The sequence below is a fragment of the Lycorma delicatula genome, chromosome 10 (genome assembly GCF_047948215.1).
Source record: "Lycorma delicatula isolate Av1 chromosome 10, ASM4794821v1, whole genome shotgun sequence".
NCBI lineage: Eukaryota > Metazoa > Arthropoda > Insecta > Hemiptera > Fulgoridae > Lycorma > Lycorma delicatula.
The window spans coordinates 87,739,008-87,766,358 of NC_134464.1; the positions used below are offsets into that span (position 1 = coordinate 87,739,008).

Genomic DNA, 27,351 nt, shown 5'->3' on the forward strand with positions numbered 1-27,351 from the left:
TCAAGGACAACTTTGTAAAACACTTGGTTGACAGTTTGTCCTGGAGGAACAAATTCTTTATACACGATATCCCTGCTGTCAAAAAAGTAAATCAGCATGGTTTTGATCTTTGATTTGCTCATTCGACATTTTTTTGGTCGAGGAGGTGGAGTGTACCACCCTCGCTTTGCCGCATTGTTTCAGAATTGTACTCAAATATCCAGGATTCATCACTTGATCACACGATTGAAGAATTGTAGGTCATTCTCAATCCTCTCAAGAATATCAACGCACACGTTTCTTCGATTGTCCTTCTGTTCCGTTGTAAGGTTCTTCGGCACCAATTTCGCATATCCAAATCGTCTGTCAAAATTTGATGTAAGATGAGAGTGTTTAAATTTAACTGTTCACTTTTCATCCTTATTGTTAAACGACGGTCTGATCTCACAAGAACGCTCACACGCTCAACGTTTTCGTCAGATTTTGAAATTGAAGGTCTCCCTGAGCGAGGTTGATCTTCAACGTGTTCTCGGCATTCTATAAACGATTTGTGCCAGCGGAAAACTTGTGCTCTTGATAAGCAATGTTTCCCATAGGAAACTTCGTAAAGTTTCCCATAGGCCAACTTTACAAAGGTCACACTCGCGAATTCCCTAAGTTTAACACAAAACTTGATTGCACAACGTCGCTCTAAATTCCAATGCTCCATTTTCGTAACACACAACTTCACTGATAGCGCTGTCAAAAATAATGTGTTGGCTGAACGGAGTTGAGCCAACCCACAGCATTGCCAGATCGCTCGCTGTGTCCAATCTCATTACTTTTCTCACACACTTGTATATTGTTCTAATTATTTAACATAAGGTATGTCATAATTATCTTGTTAAACCATGAAAACAATGTAGAAGGTACTATAAATTCCTACAATGTGAAATGTTAAAGGTATAATATCGGAAATATCATTGCGTAATGTGGAGTTACCCACGTAGGAGACTGATTCATCCCCACTTACTTCAGGTCACGTATACTGATGAACTTTGAGTTTAACTATTTATATAAAATTAAAATCTGTTATTTAATCTATCTATTGCTCCTCTATCTATTTAATGTCATCACGCGTTTATTCCACTTCATTACTGTTGTCAAAAAAACTTCTCTACACGTGACCTTTTAATATCATCATTCTTAAATATTGCATTGCAATTATCAACCCGATTTTAATTTGGAAAGGTAATATAGAGAATCTAAGATCGTGTATCACTTAATATTAAGGCAAAATTACGTTTATTTTGTACTCATTTCCAAACCTCTTACCTAACTATATTAATTTGAAAAATACAAACAAGGATTAATTAAAGGGGGGATATTCTTCCACGTAATCTTCCATAACACAGTTAATATTAAAAAAGAAAGATTTTTTAGCAGCTGTTCACTTTGTTAGAGATAACTAAAACAAATAATGCTTAAAGGTATGGTGTCAGTTTGCTTGGCATTTCTCCCGCCATCACTCCATTCGGTCGCCCTAAAGCATAAGACCGAATGCCTGAATTACAAACAGCTACTGAGCTTCGAACAGTTTAGCGACCAGTATCCTAACATAGCTCCTAGAGCTTTCCTAACAGCTTGAGCAGACTAAGCGTGGTGCCATACACCATCGGCTTACGTGTCCCAAGCGCTCATTTGTCATGTATTTGCTAAAATGGGTAGGGGCACCCCGACAACTACTAAAAATATATATTACATCCATAATAAAATTTATTTCGTCTAGGCAGTAATTCGCTGCCACGCCTAGGTCGCTGAATGCCAGCAAGTACCTGTCCGCCATTTTATAGCGCTTGAAGCCATAATAATCGGCTGGTGGTCAGCCATACTCGTGGTTAGCTTCCCACGGCAATGCGATAAGTCCTACCCTTAAGCAAACTACGGATGCCGATTGAACAGAGCAACCGCATCTAGGAACTCCCACACGGTCCGACAATGCGGCTCTCGCCACATTGACTCGCCGTTTGTGAGTGGTCAATTTTCCCTTTGACTTCTAAGTTCCAGGGTGGCCCGATCTCTGGCCCCCTCCAAGAGCAGGGCAGTCAAACATCAGGTGTTCATTTGACTGGACCTCCCCCCAGACGCACAGCTCATATCAGCTGCCAATCGGAACCGAAACAGATATTGGTTCAAATTAACGTGGTTGGTGAGCACCCGGGCACCCGATGCTCTTAAAAACGAACACAAGGCATACCATCCACCCAAATCCTGTATAAAGTTATACAAGGATCTTTCCTTAGTCGTTGTGTCCCATTCCAGCTGCCGTGTTTCCATCGCGAGACTCTGCAGCTTCTTCCGTAAGCGGGAGATGGACAACTGAACGAAATTTAGATCTGGTGCATTGCGATCCATAATATAACACCGGGTACTGGCCCGGCTCGAAACCGAGGTGTGGTGTTGTATGGTAATTTTCAATGGAGCCTCTTTCAGTTCGGTCATGTAATACCATTAACCGAGTTTCCTATATGTGGATATTCTAAAATTGGGTTCTTAGGATTCCAAAAAATATTCTATACAATGATATGAACATAATATCAAGTTCAACATGCTAATACGGCATAATATCATGTTCAACAAAATATTGTTTATTTTCCTATCGCATCAATATTTACAATATTATATTTCCAGTATTTCAATATATATTTACCTTGTTGGTTCCTACACCTCTTAAAACCTACACTATGAAGACGTTTTCTTAGATTTAAATTACGCCTATAGGTAACTAATATCGTAGGAAATGGTAAAATGTAACAAAATCTTATGTAGACAAATTCATCGTAGCAAATGATCACAAATGATCATAGCATCTATCAATCATAATATAAGTAATATTTATGTTATGAAATAAAGAACGTTTCCTAATATTCATATGCATGAAACAACACTCTTTATAAACTAAAATACACCTCATTACTCTGGAACCTCAATGATAGGTTCCCTGCTTTTCAACCGGAACGTTCTGAGTTTGAATCCTAGTCAATCTTAGAAAATTACACCCGCTAAAAAATTAATCTCATTCTTAAAAAATGGTGTATAATATACATGTATATAACAATAGATGTTGTTATATCTCAGTTGAGATACATTACCTATCAATATTACTTTGAATAAAATAAAAATCCCCGGGTTAATCTAGAGATTAAACTCGGCATCGCAAAATCCCCTGATTTTTAAAATCTAAAGTTCTAAGATTCACGTTCTTATAAAGGCGGTTACTTTCATATGGATATAAATGCTAGACTGTGGATAACGGTGTTATTTGGTGGTAGGGTTTCAATTAACCGCAAGTCTCAGAAGTAGTTGACTAAGTCTGTCCAAAACTGCATGTTTACCGGAAAAGTTACACTTATTTTGCACTATGTTAGGCCTGGTATGCCGGTAGCGGTGATTGCAGTTGCTAATCTATAAGCACACACTAGTAGCTGGAAGACTGGTTGAAGAAAACGAACAAAACACACACACACGCACGTATATATATATATATATATATATATATATATAAAGATAGTTATATACGAGTGAATGGTATATTCATTCTAAAAATGTGAAGACGTTGTATACAACATAAATATTTTATGTAGTTCACGTAATAAAAATCAAGTTGCATCTTTCTAGAAAGGAAATTTAAAATGTAATAGACTCTAGTTTACTCGAGAATTTTTTAAAATTTATAACTTAATTTGAAAGGGGGAATATCGGGAGGACTATGAATATAAATACTTCATAAAATATCCTTTAATAGAGTTTTAAGATAACAGTTCTACTACCGAACTTACTTCCATACGTAACACTTTTTACGAGGGCACAGGAAATACTTTGTTTCATAAACATAATTTCAAACCAGCATATTTTGTTCAATATTCTCATTGTCTGTTTTATCAATATGATTAATGAATGGTTAATTAAGTGATTTACGTATTATACAACTATTACAGACTTTGCAGGAACAATTTCTTTATGCAAACAATCACATACCTCCTGCGTACAAATTTTAGGCAAATTACTACCATTATCTTTAAAGAAATCCATTGCGTACAATTATTATTATTATTTTTTATTAGTTATTACTTATTATTATTATTTTTAGTTAAACTTGTAAAATGTAAAGCAAGTTTTTATGTTGAATGTACTTAAGTTAAATAAAATTTTAATAATTTACCTTTTTTATCTTTTATTATTTTTTCTTCTTCATTAATTCGTAGAGCAACCACTTTAAAATTAATACCTGCTGATTCTAATTTGACGTCATTATCTTCATTATTATGAACTTCAAAATTTCCTTTGTTTACTTTCACCACAACCTGAAAAAATAGTCGTTTATATAAATTAACCTATCTAGATAAAAAGGGAATGTATTTATCGAATTAAATTAAAAGTTTAGAAATAAGGTTTTGTTATTATTATTATCTTTTTTTTTACTCCGGAAAAGTAGAAATCTGACACCATACGCCCGCACAGATGGTAGGTTAGGTGGGTGGTGTGTCGGGACCAAACGGTAGTGTCGGGTTCTCACCGATTAAAACCTACCCTCTCTACAACACTCGAAGTCCGCGGATCCGCCACAAGCACAACACAGTCTCCGATTGGAATCGCAGGATCGCCTGCCAGAAAGCGGGTGGCGAGAAATTCAGCAGAGTCCTTTCTTTCTTTTTCCTGTTTAGCGTCCGGTAACTACCGTGTAGATAATACTTCAGAGGATGAATGAGGATATGTATGAGTGTGAATGAAGTGTAGTCTTCTACATTCTCAGTTCGACCATACCTGTGATGTGTGGTTAATTGAAACCCAACCACCAAAGAACACCCGTATCCACGATCTAGTATTCAAATCCTTGTAAAAATAACTGACTTTACTAGGACTTGAACGCTGGAACTATCGACTTCCAAATCAACTGATTCGGGAAGACGCTTTCACTACTAGACCAACCCGGTGGGTCGATCCTGCTAGAACCGAATGAGAAATAGTTTACCTCTCCAAATCCGCTTCTAAGCCACGGCGTGTTTATTTAGCCTTATCACCATCTTCCCTAGTCAAATTATTATTTGATAAAATAGTTTTATTTTTTCTAGATCAACAGATTCGCAATTATTATTTGTTTTACAATTTTTTTTATAAGTTTTAACCGAATGAAAACAAACTTTCAAAATATACAATAAACCTGATTCACATCACCTCAAACCGCTAAGGCTAGAGCCATCCTGTCAAGGATGGTTTTTGCCTAATATCTTTGCTCATTCAAAAAATTCCTATTCTTTATTTTAATTGCGGTTTGTAATTTTTGGAGTTTTTCGTAAAGTTCTTTGTTTGATCTAAAATAATATTCAGTTATTGTTTACTGTTTTGGGTTATAGGATTTTCCTTAATATTTTTCTTTCTTTTTTTGTTGTACGATTAAGTTTTTTAAGGTTAGAGGTAACGGCACCCCTAGGACCGAGTGCGCTTCCGCGGCGGGTCCGGGCCTAGGGTATGGCGGAAAAACCCACAAAGTATACGGTATCCAATATTTAGTATTCAAATCCGTATAAAATCAACTAAAATTTAGTGTGATTTGAACCAAAAAACCTTCGATTTCGAAAAACAGCTGTTAACAACTGATTTGCGACGAGTTAACCGCTAGACGATCGGTTGGATATAATAGTATTTTGAAAATGAACGTTTAATTAATAGAATTAATTTTATATCACACAACCGACAGTTTAGAATATATTTATGAACAGTTTATAATTATGTTCTGGAATATGTTGCGTAGCAAAATTGATTTTTTGATTTACAGCTATGGTGGTCACAGGCTGGAGGCCTCTGAAGTTGTTTTCTTATTTGAGTTGATTAGTTGTTTTATGATTCAGTCGGTTTCTTTCTGATTTTTTTTTTTTTTGAATAGAATAAGTTTTTAGTTTATTAGTGTTTAGTTAGTTGATGAATCGTTGTTTTATTTCTTGTTTGGGTTTACGTTTATTTTTGTTAATGTGTGGTGACTTGTAGTCTGTTTTTATCAGGTTTATTTTTATTAGGTTTTTGTTTCATCGGTGTAATTGGTGTTTGCGTTGTCTAGTTGCATTCTCGTCGGCATTACTTGTTGGGCTCGCTCTACCTTAGGATGGGTTTTTGCGGATCAGCTCGATCGGTAAGACTTATGTTAATAGTAGGATCTGCATTCGCATCGGTGGCATCCTGACTAAAGCAAGATGGAATATGTTTTGAGGCCTTTGAAAATGATTTCCGGTATAGCCCCTCAGGGCTAGATTTTGAGGGGGTGGTGTGGCGTTTAGATCCGTCATATGGTGGGTGTCTTTCCCTTCGGGGTAGGTTTATAACAATAACGCAATGATTAACAGTAACAGAAAAAGAACGTGATTTATTGTCGTATAATATTTGATATTGAAATTAATAACATTAATTAAATTAGTAATTTAAACTCGATCAAGAGTTATTTAATTACAAAAAATCTTAATGTCAACAAGAAAAGAAATTTTAACTGAATATTAGCGTAAATATATTATACTAAATTTAGTTGCTCTTCGTGCTAACGGATCTCGAGATATCTCTTCAAATTAAACTTTAATAATTTGATAATTTAAAGAAATATTTTGAACGCTAGAAATTGTAAATCAATTTTTCACCGATAATCTAAAGGTTACAAAAAAAAAATATTACAATGTACAGTATAAAGTATAATATGGTAAAAATAGATATTTGAATAAGGTACTTTTATTCTGCAAGAAGTATATCTTAGATAATTGATTATGACACTCGTTTAATAACAAACTTAAGTTTCTTGAAGTCGTCATTATTTCGAGTGAATGTTTTTTTAAATTTTATTTAGATAAGAACATTACGTAACAAACTGTAAAGGTTTATATACATATTTTTTTAGAATTTCGTTAAATATTTACTTTTATTAACACAAATAAGTTTAACAGCTCTTAATTCATATCGCAGTATTACGTAGTATCTGTTTCTTTTAATATTAAACCGTTATTCATTTTCAAATTTGTTTACGATTGTTTGGTTTATGTTTTTTTGAAACGGTTAATATTATAAAACTTTTCTGAGAAGCTCTATCGAATATTTTTAATCGACACTGTCAAGCAAGTGAATACAGTTTTTGATAAATACTTGAAAAACATTTTTCTAAAGAAAATTAGATAATTTTCTATAAAATAATCTAACTTTAAAACAAAAGGGTGTAGCTTGATCACGCCTCGGAAGTTAATCTTTCTTAACTTATTAAATATGACGTAACATGCTTAAACTGCATCAAGAGTGTACTCGGTTTTAAAAGACGTCTACTTTTGGACAGCATTGTAAATTATCATACTGAAAACATCGGTTAATGAATAATATGTAAGCTGTGATATTTCACTCGGTCTGATTTTAATCGTTTTGCTTAAAATTTGATGTCAAAGTAATAGCGGAAGTTTGTTACGGTTATCTATGTCCATAGATATATGTATTTAATTATAAATTCATATAAATTGAAAGGAAAATCAATTATATATATATATATATATATTTTTTTTTCTTATCTTTTATTAAATAAGCTATTTATCTATAATAAATAGCTGATTTATTATTTATCTATTTGTAGATAAAAATTAACATAAAGGTGTTAATGTTAAATACACTACTATTTTTTTGAAACGTTAGTTTAAAATATTTTTTTTTATGATTAACACAATATTTAATCAATCTTTAAAAAAATTAAGATTACATAATACATTAAAACGCTGCATAAAATATTACATTATACATTATTTAGCTACATAAAATATTTTTTGTTTAAGTAGATTTAGGCGTATTTAATATACATTTGACAGTTCTACTCTAGTTTTATTAAAATTGGATTTAATATTTGAACTGCCTTTGAATTATTTATTTTACAGCATAGCGACTTATTAAAAACTACTTATTAAAAATTATTTAAAAAATAATTTTCTAAAAATTAAAAAAAGTAATTTCAGCTTTATAAACACAGATCTTCTTCTTTCAGTTCTTTCATTGAAACCTTAATTTTATTTAAATTTGTCTTTGAACGAAGTTAAAGTCTTTTATTTTTCCGGTGACTGTAAATAGAATCCCTATATTAAAGGAATTCCAAGTAAGTACGTGTAAAAATGGGGTATCTGGTTTTTTGAAAACGTTTAAGTTTCAGCGTCCAAGTAGTTCATCTTGACAAAAAAAAAACATGTACGCGTACGTGCGTACGTATGTTTGTCGTACTGTATTTGGCCTTTTATCTCAGGATTGATCAAACCAATTTTCTTCAAATTTGGTTCAAATATTTATATTTGGCTCAAAATAAATATCGGGGTTTAAAATTATGTTATATTTATTAATTTTTACCTACATTGATAAATTTTAAATGAAATAAAAGAGCAATTCAAACAGCGTTTCCTATTAGCGTTCAATGTGAGGACCATTCGTAACACCGACCGATAGAAGAGTACATCTCGTACTTTAATCAGTAAGTCTGGAGTAGTTCCGATGCGACCCTGTGTCTGAAGTCGGGTAGGTCAGCCGGTAATGGTGGCACATACACTAGATCCTTTCTAAACACCAAAGATAAAAATAGCACCGGGTCAGATCGGGCGAACCTGGAGGCCACGACAAACAAGCCCTGTCACCTCGTTCCCAGCGACCGATCAAGCGGTCGGGAGAATTTCATTCGGTCGAACACGAACAGCGTTACGTCAGTGAGAAGGCGTTCCATCTTGTAGCCAAATAAAGTTCTGCGATTCGTATTGCAGTTCAGGAAAGATACACGGTTCTAGCAAATTCACATAGTTCATTCCAGACATATTTGCTTCCGCGAAAAAGAACGGCCTGTAAACTTGAAACTTGATAAATATTGCATAGATTTAATACCCCGATATTCATTTTGAGACACACTTGGTATATTGATCATATTAATTTCTTTTTAAAGATTCTTTAAGGGGGATATCGTAAAAAAAAACTAATTTTGTTCAAAGGAATTTACAGAAATTTAAAGCAAATTTGTTACCTACAGTTCATGTATAAATAATCCAAAAACATTTTTAAAAAAAATCAATCCTCACCTCTTAATGGATTGAAATATTTTTTCTCCCTTCGGTTTAAATATTTAAAAAAAAAATTTTGAAAGATCATATTTCACATATAATCAAGGAAAATCTACAATTTAAAAAAAAATTAAATACTCCTGACCTAAAATGGAGAAAAATATTTTTGAAAATTTTGTATTTTTTATTTTAGTCTTTATTGAAGGGGACGTTAGATTCAGTGAAATATTTAATTAAGCAAATTTATTAAGCTTAACCTGTATCTGAATATTTTTAGAAAAGTTTTTCTTAAAATTTATTTTCCTCTAAAAAAACCCATGTTCTGTTTTATTTTTACGCTTTTAGTTTTTATTATTAAAAAAAAAAATTGTATTTTGCTTCACAACTTTCAGGGCTATTAAAATTAAAGTAACTTTGCACATACATTATATTCCAGACTCAAAATGAGAAGTAATTATTTCATTAATTTATAAAAGTTATAGTTTAGTTTTTAGAAGTTATAAAAAAAAATACAATCCGGCGTAGCCGGATGGCTGACGCAGCCGGATGACCGACGTAGCCGGAAAATCATGCCGAACTTTTGTATACTTTCAGAAGTTAAATTATTAGACTATCTTTTATGTGTTTCGTTTAATTTTTTTAAAATACTATTTTTGAACGGTTGCTATGTAACAGAAGTATTTAGGAAGGTAAATCAATTTATATAAAATTAGCAGAAACGATAACGCTCATTATTTTGTCAATTATATAGAATTAGTTTCAAAGTATTTTCTGTTTTTAAATTCTACATGATTTTTACAATGTTACTGAAGAGAAGTACGTTAATTATTTTGTAGTAAATTGTATTCTGTTACAGTACAAATGTGTTGTTTTATTTTTTTTTTATCTTTATAATTATTTAATTTTAATACAGGGCCGAACTTAACACGTACCTAAACGAACTATGTGATCACGTATGTTATGTATATATGTAAGTACTTTTTTATTTATTTATTTTTTTTGTATTTTATTACTTCAATCAAAAGAATAGCAAACATTCTGTTTTAAAGAAATATCGATTATTTGTTAACATGGGAAAATATTCTTGATGTATGGTATCCAGCTTTGACTTATTTTGTAGCTTTAACATATGCTCCACGGATCAGAAACACACTTTGACCAATTTTATGCGCTTGATTTGAACGTATCATTCCAATTTCGCACTGATATTGTAACGTCATATCAATTATTATTCACATGCTAATTTTTTCAAAATGCTTAGAGATATATGTATTAAAATTAAAATTCGTTGAATAACCGATATCGAGTACCGTTTACTTGCCCGATATAAGAGAATTTTAAAAAAGACTTCCAATTTTTTCCAGAACAATCGTTAGTATAATTTATATAAGACAAAATTTATATAAGACAATAAGACAAATTACTAAAGATGGACGAAGCAGGAGCGATATAAAATGCCGAATAGCACAAGCTAAACAAGCCTTCAGTAAGAAATATAATTTGTTTACATCAAAAATTAATTTAAATGTCAGGAAAAGATTTTTGAAAGTGTATGTTTGGAGTGTCGCTTTATATGGAAGTGAAACTTGGACGATCGGAGTATCTGAGAAGAAAAGATTAGAAGCTTTTGAAATGTGGTGCTATAGGAGAATGTTAAAAATCAGATGGGTGGATAAAGTGACAAATGAAGAGGTATGGCGGCAAATAGATGAAGAAAGAAGCATTTGGAAAAATATAGTTAAAAGAAGAGACAGACTTATAGGCCACATATTAAGGCATCCTGGAATAGTCGCTTTAATATTGGAAGGACAGGTAGAAGGGAAAAATTGTGTAGGCAGGCCACGTTTGGAGTATGTAAAACAAATTGTTGGGGATGTAGGATGTAGAGGGTATACTGAAATGAAACGACTAGCACTAGATAGGGAATCTTGGAGAGCTGCATCAAACCAGTCAAATGACTGAAGACAAAAAAAAAAAAGATATATTTCAATGCTTTCCTCAATTTCGGGATGTCGGGAAGTATCGGTTCGGCCATTGGAATCAGATCGAGATTTTCCTCAGCTGCAACTGATTCCCCACTACAGCATGGCAGTGGTGGCTCTCAGAGCCCCTCAGTGTCGGGTTTGCAACGGTCATCTTCCGCCGGAACGTCAATGTTAAAAGTCTCCTAGTTTTCCAAAAGCACGAATCAATTTCTAAACTGATTTTCATCTTTAAACAAAATATGTTAATGTACAGTTAAGTCATACTCTGAATAACACATTTCGTATAACTTTGGACGCCGTTCTGATTGTTTTTCAGAAAAATATTCATGTTTAACCTTTAAATCGCATTTCTGATGCTATAATTTATGCGGTAAATTAAAGTAATAAAAATATTCCATTACTGCCGGTTATATACTACAACAAAATAATTAATATTTAATAAAAATACTTTTTTACATATTTATAAAAAAAATACTGTTTACCTGAACACAAAGCAGTTTGTAAGAATTAACACTTTATATATATTTATCTTTTTTTTAACATTACACCCACTATATTGTCTATAAATCGCATAAATAAAATACTTTAGTTTCTATTCGGCTGTAAACATTATCTTATCATACGTTCTTCAATTGAAGTGAGCAAAGACAATAGTTATAGATTAAGTAATTTATCGCCGTAACTGTTTATCGTTTTAATTAACTCTTTTACTTTTAAAAATACGGAACAAGGTTTTTTTTGTTTTAAAATTACTAAAATAAACTGTAATAAATATGATTAAAAAAAACAAATGTATTTCTTATTGAAATTTTTCCATTTAGTTGTTGAAAATTTTTTCGAAATAATAAACTGATGTTATTTAAGTTATTTACTTAAGAGAGTTGTAAAATTTGATATAAAGTACAATAAAATTACCCTACTACTGTTTTAATACCATTAATATAACAAGTGTATCTTTGTAATATAAATCAGAATGTATGTGTTTGTATGTACGAGTACATATGTTTGCTTAAAAAATTAAAGAACTGATAAGTTTATATTAAAGATTTGGGAACTGTTTTAGGCGTAAATGTATCCAAATTCCGTTTATGGATAAGCAATTATAAATAATATGTACGGCCATATCATAATTTATATCTAGTAACGCAAATATTACTGTCCTAATAATTTTTGTGGTCGATCATCGTAGCATTAATAATCATAATTTTCATGTAAATAATACAAAAGACGTAAAATATGTAGATTTTAAAATTCTGTAACGAGTAGAAAATTTTGGTTTTTACAATCGGTAGCCGATTCATGTGATTTGCCTTGCGGTTTTTTTTTGTTTTGGGGTGGTTGATTTTCTTCAAATGACCTGAACAGGCCCAAACCATTGATTGAAGACTTAATTCATTTTATAAATTGGGAAACAGATATTTTTGGAAAAAATGTTCAGTAGTTAAAAGCTGTCATGATTGCGTAAAAGTAGTAGGATTAAATATAGAATATAAAATGAAAGTCGTTAAGATATCAGTTTAATTATTAAGATATCAGATAATTTGCAGGGGCAGATAAATGTGAAGAACAATTAGTTTAACTAGTCATGCATCAAAAATCTTAACAAGAATTCTATACAGAAGAATTGAGAGGAGAGTGGAGGAAGTGTTAGGAGAAGACCGATTTGGTTTCAGGAAAAATAGTAGGGACAAGGGAAGCAATTTTAGGCCTCAGATTAATAGTAGAAGGAAGATTAAAGAACAACAAACCGACATACTTGGCGTTTATAGACCTAGAAAAGGCATTCGATAACGTAGACTGGAATAAAATGTTCAGAATTTTAAAAAACTTAGGGTTCAAATACAGAGATAGAAGAACAATTGCTAACATGTACAGGAACCAAACAGTAACAGTAACAATTGAAGAACATAAGAAAGAAGCCGTAATAAGAAAGGGAGTCCGACAAGGATGTTCCCTATCTCCGTTACTTTTTAATCTTTACATGGAACTAGCAGTTAATGATGTTAAAGAACAATTTAGATTCGGAGTAACAGTACAAGGTGAAAAGATAAAGATGCTGATGATATAGTAATTCTAGCCGAAAGTAAAAAGGATTTAGAAGAAACAATGAACGGCATAGATGAAGTCATATGCAAGAACTATCGCATGAAAATAAACAAGAACAAAACAAAAGTAATGAAATGTAGTAGAAATAACAAATATGGACCGCTGAATGTGAAAATAGGAGGAGAAAAGATTACGGAGGTAGAAGAATTTTGTTATTTGGAAGTAGAATTACTAAAGATGGACGAAGCAGGAGCGATATAAAATGCCGAATAGCACAAGCTAAACGAGCGTTCAGGAAGAAATATAATTAGTTTACATCAAAAATTAATTTAAATGTCAGGAAAAGATTTTTGAAAGTGTATGTTTGGAGTGTCGCTTTATATGGAAGTGAAACCTGAGAAGAAAAGATTAGAAGCTTTTGAAATGCGGTGCTATAGGAGAATGTTAAAAATCAGACGGGTGGATAAAGTGCCAAATGAAGAGGTATTGCGGCAAATAGATGAAGAAAGAAGCATTTGGAAAAATATAGTTAAAAGAAGAGACAGACTTATAGGCCACATACTAAGGCATCCTGGAATAGTCGCTTTAATATTGGAAGGACTGGTAGAAGGAAAAAATTGTGCAGGCAGGCCACGTTTGTAATATGTAAAACAAATTGTTAGGGATGTAGGATGTAGAGGGTATACTGAAATGAAACGACTAGCACTAGATAGGGAATCTTGGAGAGCTGCATCAAACCAGTCAAATGACTGAAGACAAAAAAAAAAAAACAGATAATTTGAAAACAAAATCGTAACTGAGTTTCTACTTACCGTTTGGTAAAACTCTTTTTTATTACTAATTGATGTATTTAACGAAAAATACTTTTAAATATTCATAAAACCTTTTTATCGACTTTTCGTCGCAAGGAGGGAATGAGGGGTGAAATTGAATTTCCTTTGTTTTGAAATATGAGGACAACGAAAATACGGTTCACTTAAAATGTAATTTCCTGGCTAACGTATAAAATTTGTGGGTCGACTATCTCCAAAACTACAAGATCAATTTCACTGAAATAGTTACGCCGTAAGAGTTGTGCACGTGAAAAAGTTTATGTAGATTTAGTCGTTCATTAGTCACGCTCAATTTAATTTTCACAACAGACAACATAACATCAATTTGAGGTTATGTTGACTTGTGTATTTTTCATACGCGCTTATGCAGCGAGTCACAATAGCGGGTCAGTTTAACGCTTGTAAATACGATCATTTAGTAAAAGATTTCAGGAGGAAAGTAAATCTAATTAAAAACCATTTTTGTAATCTTCCCGGTCGGGATTAAAAAAAAATAATCATTTTACTTCGTCATATTTCTGTTACCTTGTCACCAGAGTTTAATGATTACCACGGTAAAATATGTCTTCAAGAAAGAGAAGTAACCTTCCTTACTTTTCAGTATCTAGGTTAGCTGCTGACTGAGAGCGTTATGCCCAGACTTGAATTACAATAAATTTGTCAAATTACAATTATTGGGATATTTTTATCGGTTATTTAAATTTTTGTGCTTTTATTTGTTGTTTTTCTAAAATATGTAATTCTTTTGTTTTGCAATATTGAAAATTTGTTTCATTTAATACCTAGTTAAAATTTGCAGGTTTTTGTTATTATAGTGTGAGTTTTTCGATCCCAATCTTTTTTCTTTTACATTGGATTTCACAAAATCTTTTGCAAAATCATTCTTCGTGAATTACTCTGTATGTGCACGATTCTTAAGAACAGCAGAAAGATAGATTTATCCGTTTTTCGGTCCGGTAAAACATTTTTCCACAAAATACACTGAAATTATGTACCTGGGAAATCGGGCTCTGGCCTTGGAAAATCATCAAAGACAAAACGAAACCGAATCCGATAAAAGAGTTTTATTAATTTCGATAAGTATTAATCGATAATAGTAAAGATAATTGCAATTTAGAATATGTAGGGTGAACTAAAAGATATTTTGAAACTACAATACGTCCAGGAAGTCACTGTACCTCTCCTTGAATTTATGTAGCATTGGTAAAATAATAACACAAAAAATGAATACGTTTCATAAACGAATTTACCTTCATGGTTGGAAGAATAATACTGATAAATAACGGTAAAAGTATTGAGGCTTTCTTAGTAACTATGATATTCGAAAAATTCATACGTTATTTCTGTTGCAATGTTGACAGTAATATAATGATAAAGGGGCAAGGGTCTCGGTCTTTGTTTTAAAACCTTACGTGGGATAACGCGAATACCCTGCAAATTTGAAATCAATCGGCCGGTTAAAGATCTTGTGGTTTTTATTTGAAACGAGATTGTTTGAAATTTCTTTTATTAATAATAAAGCACACAAACGTTCTTGTTAAATAACAAATAGAGGAAATAGCCTTTTTGAATTTTAAATTTAATAAAACTTTCTTTCAGTTGTATAGATGTTTTTACATTTAAGCTTTCCATTTGGATTGACTAGAGTGATTTGCTGATTTTCTTTTAGCATATTTTGATTTATGTAAAAGTTTATAAATAAAAAAATAACTTATTATTTTCCAAAAGAAAATTGTTATATAATATTTGTTTTATTTTTAAAAATAAACGTTATAAAGCCCATATTTTATTACATATCGCTTAAAAAAATTTTAATTTAATTAAAACTACCTGTGGAACCCGCTAGAGAAACCATCATCAACTGGTAACAAACAGGGTGCCTCTGGGGCGCTGTTTTGGCAGGTGCAATGGGGTGCTCTTATTATATTTCTGCACACAATCGTCCGATTTTCAAAATTAAACGGGGTATTTGTTAGTAGGTTGAAGGGTAAGTTTTGAATGCATCAAGGTACACTCTCGATCTAATAGATAACGGTTATTCGGAAATGTTGTTATATCTTTGCAATCACGTTTTCATTTTCAAAATTTAAAAGAGAATTTTTCTAGGGGTGTTGCATTTGATATTTAAATTTTTTGGTTTTGGCTCTGTTAGGCGGCGGACACCACAAAATTGTGGTGCGCTTCACGCAAAAATTTTTTTATAATTCAGTCTACTTAATCACGAGGGCGTACGCTGCATTGAATATCAGACAATTTTAGTTCGTTTCTTTGATATACGTATGTTGTTAGGTTAATACAGTTTTATTCGCTCAGTTAAGGTAGTACGATATATTGGTTCTGTGACAGGCGTTAGATATTTAGAGGAAATATTTGTACGTTAGTAAACATTTTAAGATCCGCTAAATTAATCGCTACCAAATTTTTACAGTAGCTTCATTATGTAATTCAGAGTGGTGCCGTAGGCTACATTAAGATGAAAAACTATTTATTTAAACGTGTAATAAATAATCCTTTACGGTGCTGCACTTCTTATTCGGGCCGCTCCTTTATTGTTGAGCCGCTTCCAAGATATTGAACTTGAAGACAAGGTGAAAAGTATTTATCCGATTTCGGTTTACCATCGCCAATTTGTGATGAACAAGATAATCAACCTCTATGACACAATGTTTCGAAATTTTTTTTATCGATGAACTTCAAGAGTACATAAATAAATATTAACCTTTCTAAATTAGAACCGGATCAGGACCAAGCATATGATTGCATCATTCGCAATATCCATACTGTCAAAAAAAGATTTAATATTTTCTTAGAAACTCCTGGAGGCACTGGAAAACCTTTTTAATTGATCTATTTCTCTCATATATTCGATGGATAGGTAGCTTTACTCTCGATGCTCCTCGTCGGTGGTAGGAGTGCTTATTCAACATTTAAATTGCCGTTAAATGTATCATGTGGACAAGCGTGAGTTTGCTCTATGCGTCAAAATGGTCTTCTTGGTAAAATTTTCCAAGATAAAATACTTATTATATGGGATGAATGCACCATGATTCATCGAAGCGACTGACCGTACTCTCAGAGACCTTACGTCACGTGATAAGTTAATGTAAGGAATAACTTTTGTCTTTGCTGGAGATTTTGGGCAAAATTTGCCAGTGCTTGCAAAGCCGCGACTAGGGATGCTATATATATATATATATATTAATAAATGTCCAATAATTACCACCTAACTATTGTTCAAAATACTTGCTATTCTAACTTATGCCTCCGATATTGAAGATAATGTGCTTGTAATGTACGCTCATTACCGTATTATAGTAGACATTATTAATTATAAAGAAAAACTAAATCACACTTTTTTATCGTTCTTTAAGGAAACACTAGTATAATTTGAATTAAATGAAGATTATATATGTCTATGAACATCACCTAATTATATTAGTATAGTATTGTTACCTTAGTTGGGATGCCACTGATGCAAATGCCTCAGTAAACATTTACATCAGTGATTTATCACTCAGCCTTTGCATTCACTGCAGGTTTTTTTCAGACATCTGTTTTTTGTCTCTTCTGTTTTACTCATTGCCCTCAGAAGTAACTAACTGAGTTTGCAGAAGCGTAAACCCCATCCTAGTCCAATACTTTAATTTAACTAGCTATGAATGACTGTAAATGTCATAAACTTTGTAATAAGTCTAAATTTAGTACAAACTATACCGCATAAAATTTTGTTTGCAACTACAGTAATTTAGACCTGATTTTGCCCTTAATTTAAATAATATACAATGAATAATCAACTTCAACTTTGACTTCTGGTCTGGTTCACCAGGAGCAAGGACAGACCTGCCGCCTCTCACTTCACTCCATCTCAAAGTCTCACATGACATTTACTTTTACCGTGGTCTGGTCTGCCAGGAGTGAGGACAGACCTGCCACCTCCCATTATAACTCCATTGCAGGGTTTATCACACTTAACAAGTCGGTTTTTTCTCAGTAGTGTGGATACCACTCTACTGATAATAAAACTAACTGCTGCTCGATGCCAATACACCTACCTGTGGTCAATCAAGTATCCAGACGGATCCCTAGCCACATAGGAGACTACTCTACATAATCAGACCCTCTCAGCTGATCTTCGCAGGGCGAGAGACCTAAGGAAGTCAGCCACTATTGAACATTCTCTACGGGTTTTCAAATTAACCCGTAGATCCAGAAAAGAATTTACTCTCTAAAGTTCCCTCCTAACTCTGGTACATTCAGCATCGTACCATGGGGAAATATAGAAGACATGGTCCACAGTGTCATCGACCTTACAGTTTGGGCACAGGCCAAAGTCAACCAAACCAAACCTAGCTAATCTTTCCCTAAAGGCACCATATCCTGACAGAAATTGTGTTATATACCAAGTGGGGGAAACACATGTAATTTCTTGCAAACAAGTAACATCTGGGAAGATACCATGTATATATAAAATAGCATTGTTACCGTGTATATACAATCGAAATACATTTTTTTAATAAAAATATTAACTTACCTTTGCTGCAGCATGTAAGTGTTGATCCGTTATATCAGCCGTAACGTTAAAATTATATTCACCAACATTAATTGTGTTGTCAGCGTATAAAAGTCCAGTATCGGGACCAACTCGGAATACTTTGTTGATATAAACTAAAAATAGAACAAAGTTAATATTTGTTTATAGGTTTATTATTTTATTATATTAAAATTAATAGATATTGAGTAAAATTATGTACGATAAATGTTTATTTTTTTGTGTAATCTTATACCCAACAACACCAAATATTTAAACACTGAACTATTACTAGTTTTTTTTGGATTGAGTTGATGTTTTTTTTTTTTAACAAATCGATTGTTTTGATTAGCCTTTACATCCAAATAGATTTATACTCTTTGATATAATGGATTTAGAACAAATAAGTTTTTATGGAGGAATTTTTCTGTATGAAGGGAATGCATTTATTTTCTTTGAGACGTTTTTTTTCGGCGGGAGGTTTATTTGTTTGGTGTTTTGAAAGGTTAAGTGATATTCATGAAATGCATTTTTATTTTAGTAATAAGTTGGAAAAACTTCATTCATTCCTCTTTCGTTCCGTGATGAGCCGGTTGGTGCTGCACTCTAGCATCTACTGGCGCTGACCGGCGAGTTAGTCTAATATGACCATTCTACGTCAGAATCCCGCACAGTGCGGTCGTGTTTTGATTTCAGTCCAAGGGGACACGTAGTTGATTTCTAAATCTTTGTTTAACCATAATATAATCTATCTTTTCTTTCTTTTTCCTGTTTAGCCTCCGGTAACTACCGTTTAGATAATTCTTCAGAGGATGAATGAGGATGATATGTTTGAAGTGTAGTCTTGTACATTCTCAGTTCGACCATTCCTGAGATGTGTGGTTAAGTGAAACCCAACCACCAAAGAAAACCGGTATCCACGATCTAGTATTCAAATCCGTGTAAAAATAACTGGCTTTACGAGGACTTGAACGCTGTAACAGTCGACTTCCAAATCAGCTGATTTGGGAAGACGCTTTAACCACTAGACCAACCCGGTGGGTTAATATAATCTATCTGATAACTTGCAGTATCACCAGGCATTTTCCATGTGTATATTCTTCTATTATGATTTTTAAACTAGGTTTTGGCAATTACTAAATTATACTTCGTGCAAAACTCAATTTCATAAAGCTTACCGGTAGAAAGAAATAGACGAAGCAATTAAACACATAAAAGAGGATGAAAATTTAATAATATTTGGAGATTGAAATGCAAGCATCGGAAAGACAAGAGGAAATATTGTGGGGGAAATATTGTGCAAAACTCAATTAGTCAGTCCCCCACAATATTTCCTCTTGTCTTTCCGATGCTTGCATTTCAATCTCCAAATATTATTTAATTTTCATCCTCTTTTATGTGTTTAATTGCTTCGTCTATTTCTTCGTATGTCTATTTCTTTCTACCGGTAAGCTTTATGAAATACTCTACTCTTTTCTGTCTTCTTTTTCATTAAGTATCCTACTTCTTCCTGTCCTTTATTTGACGCTGAGTTTACTATTCTAAAATCACCTGACCATAACTCATTTTCTTCTTCCCAGCGAACCTCGCTAATTCCTACTACATCTACATTTAACTTAACTATTTCCCTTTTTAAATTTTCTAACCTTCCAACCTTTTTTAGACTTCCGACATTCCACGCTCATAGAATTCCACATTCGTAGAATTTTATTTTTTATTTTTCTGGTGACCCCTTCCTTAGCAGTCCCCACTGGAGATCCGAACGGATGACTAGTTTACTTCCAGATTATTTTATCAAGGAAGGCGCCTCCATCTTTGTTACATGGAAGTGCAGAGAACTCCATTTTCTTGGTAAAGGAAACAGCTGTAGTTTTCCATTGCTTTCAGCTGCGCAGTACTCGGAAGATTGAATGATACTGATATGGCCGTTTACGTCTTCTTGACCTACGTCCTTAACAGCTGCTGCCCTCTTTCAGGAATCGTTCCTTAGTCTGGTTCTCAAGAGATACCACTACAAGATGGTTGTACATACGGTCCAGCTACTCTGTATCACTGAGCACTCAAGTCCCCTCACCGTCGGCAAGATCTCATGATTCATAGAGGGAGGATAGTAAAGTATTATGTAAATATAATTAGTGAATAAACATAATTCCAATTTTTTAGTAAAGTTTTCATTAATCGTAACTGAAATTAAATGATCCATACTTAGAAGTCATTGTACAATATTTGGAAAAACAGCAAAAGGTAAAGCTTATTATATTCTTCTCTAAATGAAATTCCCTGACCAAAGTATTCTCATATAATATCTAGTACAAGAATATGGTTTTGAATCCAAAAACTATACAAAAGAAAAAAAAGTTTACTGACCCCATCACGACCCCATCCCCATTATTAGAATGTAAACGACCATCATCAGTAATATGTCAGGCAAGAAAGGAAATATTCTTGGTGTTGTACATACAGTAGGAAAGAAAGTTGGCGAAGAAAACAAAACTCGTACTTCATTCTTTACACTACATTAAATCGCCTATGAATTTATCTGTCTCTAAACATTTTTTATAATTCTTCTCGCATCTCAGGATCATTTTACTTTAAAACAGACTGTACTCGATTGCAAAATTACAAATTGATTTAATTTTTTCTGGAAAACTTTACAATTAATCATTTACTAAAGGGTAATAGTTAACGAACCTTTATATTAAAAAAAATAAAATAAATATTAAACGGTTGGGAATATAGATTGCAGAATTGGTCTATTAAACTACAAACATTTGAAAGAGTTGTCTCCTTCTACCGACTAAAATTTTCAATTTTATTCAACAAACAAACGATACTTTTCTTTTTTATTATGCTATACAAAAACGTTATTATTTGTAACATTGATTTAGAATACTGTTGAAAATGATGGTAATATTGTTTTTTACGGGTTGTAACTTTTTATTTTGTTTTATCTGTAGAAAAAAAAACTAAAAAAAAACTCTTCGATATTTTTTACGTTTATTTTGTATCTTCTTTGTTTAGTAAATCGTTAAAAATCTATTGCTTGAATCAAAACTACTCTACCGGTTTTATTGTCTTTCTCATTTATTTATTTTCTATGAATGATAGTTTAATAGATTAATCAATTATTAAGTCAATTTTTGAAAATTCTTATTTTAACATGTAATATTTTATTGTAATTATGGATGAATTTTTCGGGCACTGTTCAGAAGGTTATCTAAGTTAAATTTATAATTATGAAATTCATTCTTAATTTACACTAATTAAATAAATATAAGAAACATGTATAGTAGATAAAAACGAAAATGAGAGATAAAAACTATAGTAGATAAAAACTTTTTCAGTAATAGATCCAATATTCACACAAAACAAATGCTGATTTTCCATTGATTAGCTAATAATCCCTCGCATAATGTTTTTGCGTCAGATTTATCGGATAGCATATCATGTAAGAAAAAAATATGGTAAATACCATTCGTATTTAAACAATACATAGACTGGAAGTTCTTTAAATTCAGAAGCAATGGAATTGCTGTGTAGCTTAATGACACGTGCAGATGAAGAGAAAATTTGATTTGTAATGTAAAAATTCTGGGAAATGATAATTACAACCAAATGATTCATCTTGAAGTGAAAAAAAAGAAGATATATTGATTATTTTGTTACTGTAATAATAATATTATAATACTAATCGTGTATTGTATTATTAAAAAAAGTTGGCAATTTACAGTTAAAAAAAAATTGGGTGTAAAAATTTTAGATGAAGCGATCCTTTTTGGATATTTATAAAGTGGAAATGTGTTTGAACTTCCTGAGTTTAGCGGTTGTCAATGAGTTGTGAAATTTATACCGGGCGATATTTTGCTATGATAGAGGTATTTTATATTAAAAGTGTAACCCCGCGTTGGATTGTGTCGCAGGCCAGACTAGTTTTGTCAAAATTGTGTGTTTAAACTGGAGAAAGCCTAACATTTTGGAGGAAACTTCTTGCAAACTTAATTTTTTTTACTCGATGAAATGATTAACCAGAGAAACTTTCATAGCCTGTATGTAGGAATATGGAAATGAAATTTTGTAGAATATGAAAAATGCCATGCCTTACCAGGATTTGTATCCGGGACTTCTAAATAAAAGACTGAGACTCAATCATGGAGATCGACGGATCGTTTGATTTATTTCAGTTTTCGTGTATCTTTACTTTTACGTCTAGCGCTATAGCAGATCTATAGCTCTAGATAAGAAGGTATTGTAATCGGTTCAATTTGGGCAAATTTGGACATATGCGGTTTTCACCGAATCTTAACATTTTAACGCCTAAGAACCCAAAAAACCCGATAGAAATTTTTCGGATGTTAATATTCGTATGTGTATTCAGTGTTAGCTTCTCCAGCACCGATTTTGACCAAACTTAGTCGGATTACTAATACAAATGAAGTATTGTTGCCATTAAATTTTCAACTCAAAAGATCAAGGAAGTGAGAGGTAGTAAAGTGAGGTCAGTATCTCGACAGTTCACCTAATTAAGGTCATATTTTTCTTAGGTACAACGATTAAAGAATAACTATATTTGCTAAATAAGTAATGCAAAATCGCATCCTCACCACAAAATGCTCTTGTAATCGTCTGCTATGTTGTGACATCCCAGGTGAGCGGTATAATTAAATAAATTAATAATATTTAAAGAGTAAAAAACTAACTCGGTCTGGCTGGGTCTCTAACTACATCGCTCGGTAGACCTAGTACCCAGTTCGTTTTCGCAGCTACACCAGTCTGCCGACCGTACAAGCGAAATTTGTTCTATGTTAGTTGTGAAATTAATTTCAGTATTTTAGTTCGTGCCGACTGTCGCCACTAGTACCGCCACTCTTGCGCGAATTAAATACGGTATGCGCTCGCGCTTTAGTTAGTATTTTTTTGTTTATTTAATTCAATGCTTCTATCTTTAAATAAAATTATAAATATTTTTAATTAAGTACTCCTACAATTGTGTAGGAGTAGGTGACTAGCACTAGATAGGGAATCTTGGAGAGCTGCATCAAACCAGTCAAATGACTGAAGACAAAAAAAAAAAAAATTGTGTTGTCAGCTTTTTTATATTTTTTAAATATAAGTACAGCCTGCCAAGCTGGTCTAGTAGTAAGCTCGTTATCGCAAAATCAACTGTTTAACATTTGACTTATGAAGTTGAAGGTTCTGAGGTTCGAATCCTAATAAAGGTTAATTGCTTTTACACGGATTTGAATATTAGATTGTGGATACCGGTGTTTTTTATTGCTCGGGTTTCAATTAACCACACGTCTCACGAACGGTTGACCTGAGACTGTACACGACTTATCCTGCATTTACATTTGTACATATCATCTTCTGAAGTAATGCCTTACGGTGGTTCTGGGGGCTAAACGGAAAGAGAAAGAGGAATGGTCGGTATGAGTCTGTACAAGGCTACGCCTCACTCGCAAGTCATACATATCATGCTTATCTCATTGGGCCATCAGGGGAGAGTTGCTTTTGTTTACTAATTACTCGTAAAATATAAATATCCAGCAAAGAAAATTGTAACCTCAAACCTCGAGCACGCGAGTGAGTATTATAATATATCTTGTATGTTCACTTAATAAAAACAAATTTTCTCAAAGTGCGATGCTGACTTAAACTGAGGTTCAAGAACCGTTAAATCTATTTAAATGAAACTGTTATAAATGTTTTTATTTAAAATTGAAAATGAGTTTGGATATACATTTATTCAGAATATCTAGCTTAAACAGAGAGGGAGTCATTGTTTAATAATATATTAAATCGCTGACTAAATGACGTTTTGTAATGGATAAATATTCACCGCAAATAACATTTACAAAAAAATACCATCCTTTTAATAAAAAAAGGAGGTTTTGTGTTTTATAAAACTCATTTAACTGTTCTCGACGTTGTTTAATTTAAAATTCTGTTGTTTAGTAATTTTCATAGGTAGTGAATGACAAATTTTTTTTAGTGAACGCAGTATATACTGTAGTAATATTTTATGAGGACACGATTTTAAACGTAAAATAAAAAGCAGTAATAGTTCGAAATATGTCTGGGTAATAAATAATATTTGGTACTAAATGGAACATAACGCAATGTTGTAGAGGGATGTTTTATCTCCCCTTTTTATCGCAAACTTGGGCATCTATCCCTTGCTGTTGGATCATTCAAATTAAATGACGGGTATATATTTTTACAGGCGGTTATATAAAGTGATTCACTAAAAATGTAACAAATTGTCAGGACATGTTCCACTGGTGAAAATAAAGAAGAAAGTTCATGTAAATTGAGGGTTCGTTCGTTAGCGAGTGTCGACTGTGAAAAGATTTCTGTACCTTCCATAAGCCAGACTGTACTTCTTGGGACCTAAATTAAAGGGAAAATACGAAAGATTGGGGTGTACTTTGTTCTTAAGAAGATGAAGTTTGAGATAGCATTCCGATCCTGTTTAGATTTTGAGTTTGATAAGATTTTACTGGAGTTATTTTTTGTGAGATTAGAAAATTTGTTTTTTGAATTTCTTCCGACGCGATTCTCCTTCAGTTCGATCTCTGTAGACCAGATCTTTTGGTGTTATTGCCTTTCGTCGATCCAGCAGGATTGCTGCTGATGGCACCCTAGTTTTGTGAATGTAATGCGCTCCTTTCGCGGAGCGAGTAGCAATAAGTAGCTTGTGACGGTTGCTTGCCTATTTATATTTTACCGTGAAGAAAGAAATCTTTAACGATCTTGGTTTTGGTGCCGGTACTAGAAGAAAGACCAGGTGGGGTCGATTCAAGTATTTACGCGAGTATTTAAGTACAGACTGATTCAAAACTACACGGAAATCTCTCGGGAGCTGATTCTGTAGCTAAAAATAGGAAAAAAGTTCATATAAACATCGGCTCGAAAACGCTCCCCCGGAGAAATGAAGACTTCCTGAAATTCTGGGAAGGTAAATTAAGGAGCGAATTTAGTTGTTTCTTATGATTTTTGATCTGAAAATAACTAAAGGAGACACGTTTTTGGGTTTAACGTAAGAAAACTTTGTTAAATGTAATTAATGCTAATAGTTATTAAGATCTAGTTAGCAATTTACTCTTCCTGCTAAATATAAAGAATCTAAGAATAAAGATATAAAGAATTAGGATAACAGAAGATTCTCTTTTACCCCTCATCATTATTATCCGTAAAAAATACAGATAATAATTGAGTCTTTTAACGGACAAAACAGATTCTACTGTTCAATTTTGTATTATATTTTTCTAACTAAAAGTAGAACATCGATGTTTTCATCCACCAGTTTATTTTCTTATACAGGTTTTTGTGTGTTAACTAAGTAGCGTACTATATTTTTTGTATGTATCATTCATAAGTATTAAAAACATAATGTACGTCGCGTGAGAGGAATTCTACTACGATACGATAAAACGGTCCGACGTTTATCATACCGGTATTATAGTACTGCTACACTTGGCTAAAAGCCAATTGTCATTTTCTTATATGATGAATTACGAACGAAAACAGTTTTTAAGTTAAAACGCCACGTCAGCTGGTTAAAATGTCTCTTCGATTAAAGAAAAAGAACATCTCGCCCTATATTAACCTACATTAGCTATCTATTGCTGATTTTTTTTTTATTAATAAAAAATTAAGTGAATTGGTAAACATTTTTTTCATTTATTAAAAATCATACTTGACAACACAATTTATTTTTAATTATTATTATTATTATGATGTCATCTGTTACTTTTTGTTTGGGTTTTACTAAAGAAATGATTTACTATCTTATTTTCTTTGTACACTCTTTTTTTATTTATTTTTTTGTAAAAACTTTCCTTATTTACAATGACTTATTAAAATATACTTTTTATTAACTCCATTGAAATTTAATCTGAAATTCCTGATTGAATTTTTTTTATGAAGGGTTGTATTTTTTGTATAAATTTTTTTTTGTGTTTAAGCTTAATTCCAAATTTAGTCACTAGTGAACACAAAATTTGTGTTTAACATGTTACACAAATTTTATTACTGCATGGGTACTGACTTCAAATATACTATTGAAATTGTGTTACCGCGTAAAGGTTTTACATAAATTGTAAATTTGTAAAATTTCTTTAAACTCGTTTTGATCAACTACTGGTTTCTATATTTTTACTTTTAAATAATATAAATAGATGCTTAATAAAAATATATACACGTAAGAGTAAGTAAAGGTAGTCACGTATGATGAACCCATGTTTGTCTATTGGTGAACGCGTCTTCCCAAATCAGCTAATCTGGAAGTCGGTAGAGTTCAAGTCCTAGTAAAGTCAGTTATTTTTACACGGATTTGAGTACTAGATCGTGGATACCGTTGGTCTTTGTCGGTTGGGTTTCAATTAACCACACATCTCAGGAATAGTCGAACTAAGACGGTACACTTGATTTACACTCATACATATCATCCTCATTCATCCTCTGAAGTATTATCTAAACGGTAATTACCGGAGACTAAACAAGAAAAAGAAAGAAAGAAGACACGTATGATGACAGAGCTTTAAAATCTTACTCGGTCTGGCTTCACTTTCTATGCTCTAGACAATCGCGTTACTTCTAGGTATACAAAATTACGAAATATTATTGTTTTCTTTGTCTTTGGGATAATCGTGATACAAAAAGTGATTACCAAGTAAAAAACTGACCATCGCAGCATAACTTTGTGGCCGGTGAAAAAAAAAATCATACCGCCGCCACATTACATAAAACTCGGACTCGTGAAAGATTTTCAGGTCCGTCTTGGGTCTAGTGCCTTTACACTAATTTTAATCAATTAAAAATACGTTTCCCTAAATTGGGTGATGGTAAACACTCAGTCCTAGAAGGACGGTATATTTATCGGTCCGCAAATTAAGAAATTG

General features: G+C 32.5%; 1 protein-coding gene across 5 annotated transcripts in view; it reads right to left on the minus strand.

Annotated features, from left to right (window-relative positions):
- The window catches only part of LOC142331059 (uncharacterized), a 174,113-nt gene that overhangs the window by 74,012 nt on the left and 72,750 nt on the right, over window positions 1–27,351 (minus strand). For all 5 annotated transcript variants that reach the window (XM_075376700.1, XM_075376699.1, XM_075376698.1 and 2 more), the window contains exons 5-6: window positions 18,455–18,588; window positions 4,181–4,322 (exon numbers count right to left, since the gene is read on the minus strand). In XM_075376700.1, coding sequence (XP_075232815.1) covers window positions 4,181–4,322; window positions 18,455–18,588 — 276 coding nt within the window. The remainder of the gene's footprint in view (window positions 1–4,180; window positions 4,323–18,454; window positions 18,589–27,351) is intronic.